We start from the raw sequence: 10,044 nt of genomic DNA on the forward strand, positions 1-10,044 counted from the left end.
TAAAAGATTTAGGCTTTACAGTAGATATACTGTATAAAGTATAGATTGTTTGGTATTTAAGAATAAATCTTTTCTGAACCAGTGCTAGAGTAGATTTATCTGCCATGCCAATCTGTTATCATTGAATCATAGTTTTTTTATTTTTGTCTCTTTTAAAAGACTCTCTACTATTCAAACTACTCATCTTTTCTCCAGCAAGACTCATTCCCACAAGAACTTAATAATAATAATAATAATAATAATAATAATACAGTGGATAATATGGACAAATCGATCCATTCATCCGTCTAGAACCTCTGTAATCCAATTAGGGACGGTTTTCGCAACAATGGTAGGACCTCTGGTCAACATTCACACACACACACACATTTTCACTACGGACAATTTTGAAAAAGACATTAAGCCTAATCTGCATGTCTTTGGACTGTGGGAGGAAACCAGAGCACACAGAAGAAACCCAATAAGCACATAGAGAACATGCAAACTCAGACCCATACCCTGGTGGTGCAAGGCAACAGTACTAACCAGTACACCACTGTGCTGAATATACATATGAGGAGAAACTCATGTTCAACGGCCATGTCAGTCTCTGGATTTGAATCTTATTAAATCCGCAATTAATGAGGACAGTATAAAGTAACTTCACAGTTCTGCATGGTGTGGTGATGCAAAATCCCTCTATAAGTGTCTCCAACCTTATTAGACATTCCAGGAAGAGGCTTGGTGCTGTTATCTTTTCTTTTTTTTTTTTTGTCTCCCGACGGAGACTGGGGTGCTGAGAATTTTGAAACCAGTGTTTTGCATAACAAACACAGCTACAATTTTGTGTTCCATCAATCATTTCTCTGTCGATTAGGAGGTATGTTAAGGCCAGCGCCTTAAATAATTTAAGCTTAGTCGTTACCTCATGGCAGAGGCGATCAGGTTTTACATGTAAATGTTGTCTTAGACATTAGAACCCTGTCTCAGCTTATTGATAACTTGCCAATCAAGTATGGAATACTGTTGTTCTGAGAATATTCTTTAAGCAATAGTCGCTTTGACTGATTTTCCTTAATGACTGTCATTTGTAACAGTGTGTCAGTTGACATAAAGCAATTTAACTTTCATGACATTTCGTTAGAAATGAGACACATCTACAGATATACTTATCTATATATACAGTATATACTTGGGATGAATATCCTCATAAATTGTATCTAGATACAATTTGTGATAGAACTTATTTCAATGTCAAATCTGTACAGCAGTCAAGGATCCATTTACAGCACCTCATGTCCCATAAAGATAGAAATAATAATAAAAAAGGTACCATTATAGTATCGAACAGTTCAAGTCAATTATTGCCAGCAAATCAAAATGTTCTGCACTGGTGGGTAAAAGCGTGCAAGGCAGCGGAGAAGATGGAATGCAGTTCGAAGTGCTAGGACATTGAAGAAGACTGTAATGTCAGATGGTTGAGGATAAATGAGCAAGGCTGGAGACTCTTCCCGAACAAGACCGCAGAGGGCTGAACATCGTGTAGGAGCATGTGTGTTCTGAAATTCCACCAAAAATCTACTTTCCATAAAAAACATAAAATCACACCCAAGGTTCATTTGTACGTATTTTCCTAAGAGCGAAGACATACTTGTATAAACAGTTATTTATAAGCATATGAAGGATGGATATGCTGTAGTGTTGAAAGTATTGTGAAACATTCCTGGCTTTCAAATTGTCCAGGTAAAAGTACTGTATAACTCAAGGTTGTTTACAGGCAGGCTATTGAAATACAGCAATTAATAAAGTACACAGAAGGCACAATGGGTCAGTGGATAGCACCGTCGCCCCGCACCTCCAAGGCTGAGGAATTTAAATCTCACCTCTGTGAATGTGTGTGTGTGTGTGTGTGTGTGGTCACTGTGTTTTATGGCTTTCTCTCACAGACATGTGCTGTTCCAGATTGATTGGTGTTTCCAAATTGTCCGTACTGTATTATTGAGCGGTTTAATTATTGCTATGCGATGGGGTGATACCTCATCAAGGGTGTCCATTGCCTCGTGAGCTCCATGAGATAAGCTCCAGATGAGATTAACGACTAAGACGGGCATTGCAATATCAATTTTGCGTTCCAGATGTTTGTTTGGTTATGGGTTTATTTTTTTCTTATTATGTTTTTTTGTAATTTTTAAATATCTAAGCCCTTTAATTTTTTTTACTGCTTTTGCTTCAGTACTCAGATAATTATTTTATAAATGCCATGCATTTTCACAAAATCCCTTGAACCACTAACCACAAAACAAAACAAAACAAAACATCAACGATCCAGCATTACAATTTTACCCCATTTTAATATATATATATATATATATAAATCAGGTGCTTGATTTTAATATATATTTTATATAATATAAATTATATATATATAAAATTTTAATATATTATTTAATATATATTTTATCTTTTCTACTATCGTTGCAAATTATTTTCTTGTTCCTTAGATGCTATTTAATAGGTGATTTTCCAATTGGTTGATACATTAAACAATTATCTAAAATGTTCATTTAGGAAATTGGGTATTTTTACAAACATCATCTAATGAGCAGGTCAACAATTTTTCTCATGCTGATTGAAGACAAATAAAAAATCCTACAGTATCTGTGTAGCCTCAAAAATGGGGGAAAGGTTCTGGGGAAAAGGTCAAATTTTAAAAGAGGTTTTCCATTAGTAGAACGATAATTACAGTAACACAATTTCTCAAATTGTATGAGAGTTATATTTGAATTTTTGTGCATGACAGCAGATTATTATTATTATTTTTATTTTTTAAAGGTGACAATATTTCTGGAGTTGACTGAAACATCCTCAGATGTAGCCTGGGTGACTTTTCAACGACTTCCTCCATCTGTTCATGAATTTTTAACGTAGGACAAATCACTGCTTGGCACTGAAGGAGGTCGCAAAACATGAAGTAGCGAAGAGCATAAATGGAACAAAATACTCCAGAGGATAGAAAAACGTATTATTCTATTTGCTGTGCTTTCTGAGAGTAACTACCTCGGAGTTTTCGGAGTGTTTGCCTCGGCTATATACCTGTCAAAGCCGGCACTACAAAAGAGTTCTGGAAAGTGCTCTCTGAGACGTAGAGCTGTGTCTTATCTCCCCAGCTTCAAATGTTACATTAGCATCGCAAAGGGGTCAAACCAGACACACGCTTGGTACTTCAGCGATAGGGCCGGGGAAAGAATGGTACTAAATCTGAGAAGCCGTCGGTCTGAAAAGGTATCGTTTTTATGATTGCATTTACAAGCCAGCCTGATGTGGTGAGTGCTCTCGTGAAAAGTGGTCCATGCTGAAGTACTTGCATTACTGATAATGGCGTCAATGAAAGTCTGAGTGGAATATGAAATAATGGACCATGTGGTGTTGAGGGAGGGTGTGTGTGTGTGTGTGTGTGTGTGTGAGAGAGAGAGACCGGGGCTTAGTCTAGCTTCATACGCTCCATAAATATCAGGATCTTTGCAGAGCAGCTTGAAGCACCTGATTTTATGCCAAGTGACTCGACTGTATGCATTTTACTCCGAAACTTGGCAACATCTTCTATTTCGTTTTCCCAGTTGTATCCTAAATACGTATCTGTATTGAAATTAACCGTTTATTGGTATATCATTAGTACTAGTATACGAGTGAGAGTTGTATTTGCATGTAAGGTAAGCGAGAGAAATGAGGATATAACGCTGAACTAGGACTCGGAGGTATTCGGCTGTTTTCATCCGTGTGGGATTTGTTCGTGCGGTTGCTGTTGAAAACCTCTTCTTTTTTTTTTGCTTAAGAAAAACATTAGACGTACAATATGAACTTTACGCAGGTTAAAAAAAACACTTGCGCCATGCAACCCACAGTAGCAACAAATAATACATGCATTCTGAATGAGTTATTATAAGGGGGTGTTTACGCCATAATTTACTGCTCATGCACACCAAAAATAACCTCATAATTACATATTATAGCACTGATTTGCTTAAATATTATTATTAATTTCTCTTTTTCTTTAGACTGTTCGCACTATCCGGAGGCGGCGCTGCTACCCTCCGACATGGAAACGCTGGATCTTCTACCTGCTCCCAGGCACCACCATTGCTACTTCAGCCGTGGCGCTCTATGCCTTCGTGGAGACCGAAGAGAACTACTTCTACATCCACAGCATTTGGCACATGTTGATCGCCGGCAGCGTGGGCTTCCTGTTGCCACCCCGTGCCAAGCCTGACGCCAAGGTGACGCCAATGAGGCGCCAGCGTGGATGCGGATACCAACTCTGTGTCAACGAACACGAGGAGATGGGCCTCGTCGACCCGGCCATCATCACCATTAACAGCATCTGCACCAGCTGATGACGCCTTTGGAATTAAGAAAAAAAAAACCAGGAAAACAAAGCCAGAGAACTCATCACAGTGTAAATAGAATCTGAGAGGACACATATAAACATTTTGTTGTTTTTACTTGCTGATGTTTTTTTTTTTTCGGTCCATATCGGGAAATTCCACAGTGATGTGTTGCACTGATGTTAGTGAACACGGTATGTAATGAAATTTGACTTCTCACATACACTTGAAATTTTTTATTATTATTATTATTATTATTATTATTTTTGGTGGTTAATTGATGCTTGGATTTCTGCTATATTTGCCATTTTGCATTCTTGGTATGTGCAGATGGATTGCAGTGATTACAGTGTTGCACTGCTCTTTGTGAACATGGTACTGTTTTAAATGAACATTGCTGCTGCTATAATGGTGACTGTAAAAATGCGTCATGTAATTATTTATTGCTGTCTGAATTCTGAGATGACCAAAAGTACTACTGGGGTGATATTAGAGAAGCTTAAATAGTAGAAGTATTTATGAAGGAACAGATTTAATTTCCTGTTTTTTTTTCTTTGTATTTATTTTTCTTTTATTCCTAAACTTTGCACTGAGACACAAAAATGTGATACAGTACATTTTTTTTTACATATACTGTATAAGTATGTTATAGGTAAGTGTCACCATTGTAAAGATATAGTCGTTTTTTTCGGTGGAATATCTGATTGTACTATGGATTGCGTTTTATTATCTATTGTTGGTAATCAAAAAAAGTGGCCAAGAACTTTTTTTTTTTTTTTTGTTAAGAAAAGAGAAAGACAAACAGGAAACCTCTAATAAATAACCTCAATTTCTTGTTGTAAGTACCTGGTGAGGATTTGGGTCAAAGAGGATCATTATTAACCGATAAAACAAATAAACATTTTATTTTTTTTCTGTACTAAAGAGGCTCGTATGTCTTTCCCTAAAAAGTGTTATATATGAGCTGGTCATCAGAACCATGGCACGCCCTATTTCAGTTCGTAATGGATGCTTGTGGCCTGGCATAATGCGCAGTTCGGCTGAGGAGATATGAAGATATAAAGCTGTAGGGTCTCAGAAGAGGTATAAATGAATAAATGATATCTAGCAGGGACACTGGTAGCTGTTTGGCAGCAGGAAACCACCACATGGCCAGGATGTCATTAAAACAGGAGCAGCCATGGCTCAATGAGTCAGGCAGCGTGCAAGGTTGTAGGTTCAAAGCCTCGGCACCGCTTGAGCGAGACCCTTGACCCACTCTTCTCCAAGAGTGCAGTATCATGGGTGACCCTGTGCTCTAACCTCAGCTTCCTTACAAGCTGTGTCTCATGAAAATAAAGAAATGTTACCATGCATGTGACAATAACAGTAATTATAATAATAATAATTATTATTATGACTATTATTATAACCATCATGGTTTATTATATTGCATTGCATTACCTCCGGCATTTCCCACAGAAATCTTCATCTTCATCATAAGATCTTTATCTGCAAACCTTTACAACAGTTTTTCAACAGGATACACACTTTCTTTTTGTTTTCTCAGCACACACTCGGTGGAGGAAGCTAAAACGAGTGAATAAATCACCAATCAAGCCACTTGTTAATTCAATTAGCACATCAGGGTTATTTTTTTCTTTCGGTGACCCATTTATAATTAAGGTGGTAAAGTGTGGCTTATTTCTTGAAATCAATTTCCATGGCCTTAATTTCCTGCCAATGATCTCCATTTGCGAAGGAACGATACGTCAGCATGTCATATACGGGTGTTCAGTGTTTAATTATATTTAGGGCTGCATGGAAAGGAACACAACGCTCGTTCTTAGTCACTAAGCAACCGCATATTCTGTTTGTAGATCAGGTTGACTTACAGATAGCCGGTTAACATGTAGATAGAAGAACTGCTTTATTCTGGTCAGGGTTGCTTAGTACTGTATATTTGCCACAATGTCTAATAATAATAGCAGAAGCCAAGTTTTGCTTGAAATAATTTCGATAAATCTTCTCGCAAGTTCCTTCGCCACGGGCCTGGTGCATATACTGAAAAGCCTGTATAATAAATGAAAGAAGCAAATTAAGCGAAGATAAATGAGCATGGAAGAAGCTGTAGCATATTTCAAAACTCCCCTGCTAAGAGGAATGACTGACAAGTGGAGAACAGAAACAGGCATCTAACCAGATGCTTATGTTTATGAACAGCCATGTCAATAAATTACTCTCCAGCACATTTAGCTGGAGGCGCTCCATATCCTCTGATGATGAACTACTAATCTGCAGTGATACGAATAAGACGCTGCTGAATCCATAAGACCGAGATGTCTGTTCTGTATCTGCGTTCTCTACAGTTGCCAGAATTAACGAGACTCTAAATTATTTCATATTAAATTCATATTAATGTTAAACCTTCTCCCAAAACCGTTCATTACTAATCCCTTCCCACTAGCTACTATACGTCTCTTTCAGCACGTATCGTGGATCTCAGCCTATCGTGCTGCTGCAAAGTCTAAGGGTTTTTTTTCCTTCTTTTTTTCATAAGGGATGAGCTTCCAGAGACGCACAATAGTGTCATTTCAATCAACAGGGGACAGAAGACTGCCATCATTCCCTCAGCCAGTTGACTCCCAGCGCTACGCGACTGAGGCATCTTCATTATTCAAATTGAAATGATCTCCAAATGATATGTCAAGTGCTTTTCACCAGCTGCACCACTCATATAAAACAATATTATACATATGATTATGGAGTGAGTAGCATTGTAGAGTGAAACGAAAATTCTCAACTGTGTTCAGTACGGTCTTTCACGCCTACATAAGGTGTAACAACATATTTTTACAGGTTTATTCCGAATGACATTAATGAGCAAGGGGCCGAAGACTACCACGTGTTTCCTCCGAACCACGTGACACCAGCCGACCGCATCTTTTCGAACTGCTCTCTCACGCACCGTTGTGGGCGGCGTAACACACTCGGAGGACAGCGCTATCCGCTCCTTCCGCTTGGATGAGCTCACAGACGCCCCTGATTGGCTGTAGAGCCGTGATTAATGTAGGAGCACGAAGTACCTCTCATCTCTCCACTTTAAGAGAGCTCGGCCAATCAGCTCTCCAACAGCATCACGCGGGAACCGAACCAGCGAGCACTTTACCACTGCGCCACCCAGAGGCCCGCGCTCACTCAATTTTTCCTAAGAACACAGCCATGAATAAAGAATGGCGGAAAACATCCTCTGAGAGCAACTTCTCCCAACCATCCAAGAACAGTTTGGTGATGAGCTATAACTTTTGCAGCATGATGGAGCACTTAGTGATAACATGGCCAGGAAAGTCCCTTTGACCTTAATCCCGCTGAGAACTTGTGGTCAACCCTCAAGAGGCGGGTGGACAAACAAAAATGCACAAAATTCGGACTAACTCTAAGCACTGATTATGCAAGAACGTGCTGCTATCACTCAGGGTGTGGCCCAGATGTTGACTGACTAACAGCATGCCACCGCAAATTGCAGAGGTCTTGAAAAAGAAGGGTCAAAACTACTGGAAATATTCACTCTTTGCGTATAATATAAACGTAATAGGCAGTAGTTGTCAATAAAGGCCTTTGATGTTTATGACGTGGTTGTAATTACTGTATACTTCAGGATACCATAGTAACATCTGACAAAAAAGATCTCAAACCACAGCAGACAAAAGATCTCAAACAACAGCAGACTTTGTAAAAATGAATAGTTGCATCATTCTTAAAAACTTTTGGCCTCGTCTGTGGAAAGAATATTCTGCTACAATTCTAGCCACGTATGAGTCTACAGTATCTACTGTAGGTGAGATTTTGCATGTTTTTTGGAGCACTCAAGTACACACGAGGCACAAGTGCACAGGCTCCAAGCAGAAGTGAATCACTCAGTTCAGGAGGGTGAGTGGAGTCAAGTGGCAGTTTTCTGCTGAAGTTTGTTTGATGAGATTTTCGAGCATCTGTTCGAGACAAACATCAATAAAACACTTTTTGTCATTACCGTCTGGTATGTTACACTCACATACTTGTAAAGTTAATTAGAAAATGTCACGGATTTGACTGCATTCTGTCATGCTTCTTGAGCGCAGCTTTTGGAGCTGGAGTGAAGTGGAAACCGGGTGAAAACACTGTTATTGTAGGTGAATCGCTGACATCGTACATTCACAAATTTCTGGCTGTATCTTTGCTCACACACACATCATCTATACTGCTTTATCCTGTATACAGGGTCTGGGGGGGGGGTCGGGGGTGTCGGGGGACCAAACCAGTATCTTGGAGGAAGCCCCACAGACCCGAGGTGGGAATCGAACCCAGAACCTTGAGGTGCAAGGTGACAGTGTTAACTACTAAGCCACCATGCCAGCTCTGTATATTTGCTGTCACTTAAATTATTTTGAGCTTTATGCATGCCTTAATGATACCTTTTCCTAGATTGTTTGTTAAGGTAAGTTTTCCGTACTAGAGGGATCCTGAAAGAAAAAAACTGAAAAAACATTCAGCCTACTAATGGGAGATCATGGGTTGAATCCCATCGTTGGGTTGAATCTCAACGATGGCACAGCAATCTGCTGCCAGGAGCCAAGGATGCAAAAATCGGCTATGCTCGATGGGTAGGAAGGATGGCGTATTCTCTTCTGTCATGTATATGGAGAAGGGTAGACGGTGCTTACCTCTGGCTGTGTTATACTGCAGAATGAACAGCAGCTTGTGCGCCTGGCTTCACATGTCTTGGAGAATGCACAAGTTAATCAGTCCTTCACCTTCATCAGTTGGTACTGTAACAGTCCAGTGACAGGGGAGAGCTGGCTGGTGGGTTGGAATTGGCAGGTGACCAAACTAGGGAGAAATGAAAGTCAGCCCACAAACTGTTAAGTGTAATAATTAATAGCACCACTTGCTTCATACATTGTTATTTCAGCTTGGCATTACCCTTGACCCAAAACGTATTTATGAAAGCAAAGCTATAACCATTTTTAAATGCATTTTTAAATCTAAATCATGTAGCATTATAAACACTATCTTATTAATAATAAAAGTATGTTTAATGATCAAAAATAAAGACTATTTTAGACGATTATAGACTGAGTTTTACTAATCACTCATGATCGTCTATACCATTTTAACCTGCATTTACGCGGCGGGCCTGGGGCCTATCCCAAGAGCATAAGGTGGGGTACACCCTGGATGGGGTGCCAGTCTATCACAGGGCACATACACCCAATCTACAGGCAATTTGGAGGAGAACATGCAAACTCCACGCACATAGAGATGGGAATTGAACCACTACACCACCAAACTCGCTCAAACTTCTTTAATGTTTTCGATCATTAGGTCTTTCTCTCAAATCCCTGACTGTTTCTTTTATTATTTCCATATTCTTCTTATCTTGTTCATGACCTGTGTTTCAGCACCTCAGTAAAATAGTGACCTTTTATAGTGCAACATTTAAATTCAAACATGACCATAATATTCATGGATTTACTGCCACTCGGATAAAGAACACAGAGATAAAGAAAAAGAAAAGCGTTTCACTAAGATAAACACTCCACTCTAACCTACAGGAACAAAGAAAAATAGAACGGAAAAAGGGGATAGAAAAATATCTCAAATCGATCATAAACAAAATGTATGAATTTTATGAAAGTCAATCATGCAGAAAAAAAAACACATTATA

General features: G+C 39.1%; 1 protein-coding gene across 1 annotated transcript in view; it reads left to right on the plus strand.

Annotated features, from left to right (window-relative positions):
- The window catches only part of tmem8b (transmembrane protein 8B), a 152,520-nt gene extending 147,277 nt beyond the window's left edge, over positions 1-5,243 (plus strand). Inside the window, exon 13 of the mRNA XM_053481276.1 lies at positions 4,035-5,243. Within this exon, the coding sequence (XP_053337251.1) occupies positions 4,035-4,370 (336 nt within the window). The 3' untranslated portion in view covers positions 4,371-5,243. The remainder of the gene's footprint in view (positions 1-4,034) is intronic.
- Positions 5,244-10,044: the final 4,801 nt, after the last annotated feature.

The sequence above is a fragment of the Clarias gariepinus genome, chromosome 21 (assembly GCF_024256425.1).
Source record: "Clarias gariepinus isolate MV-2021 ecotype Netherlands chromosome 21, CGAR_prim_01v2, whole genome shotgun sequence".
NCBI lineage: Eukaryota > Metazoa > Chordata > Actinopteri > Siluriformes > Clariidae > Clarias > Clarias gariepinus.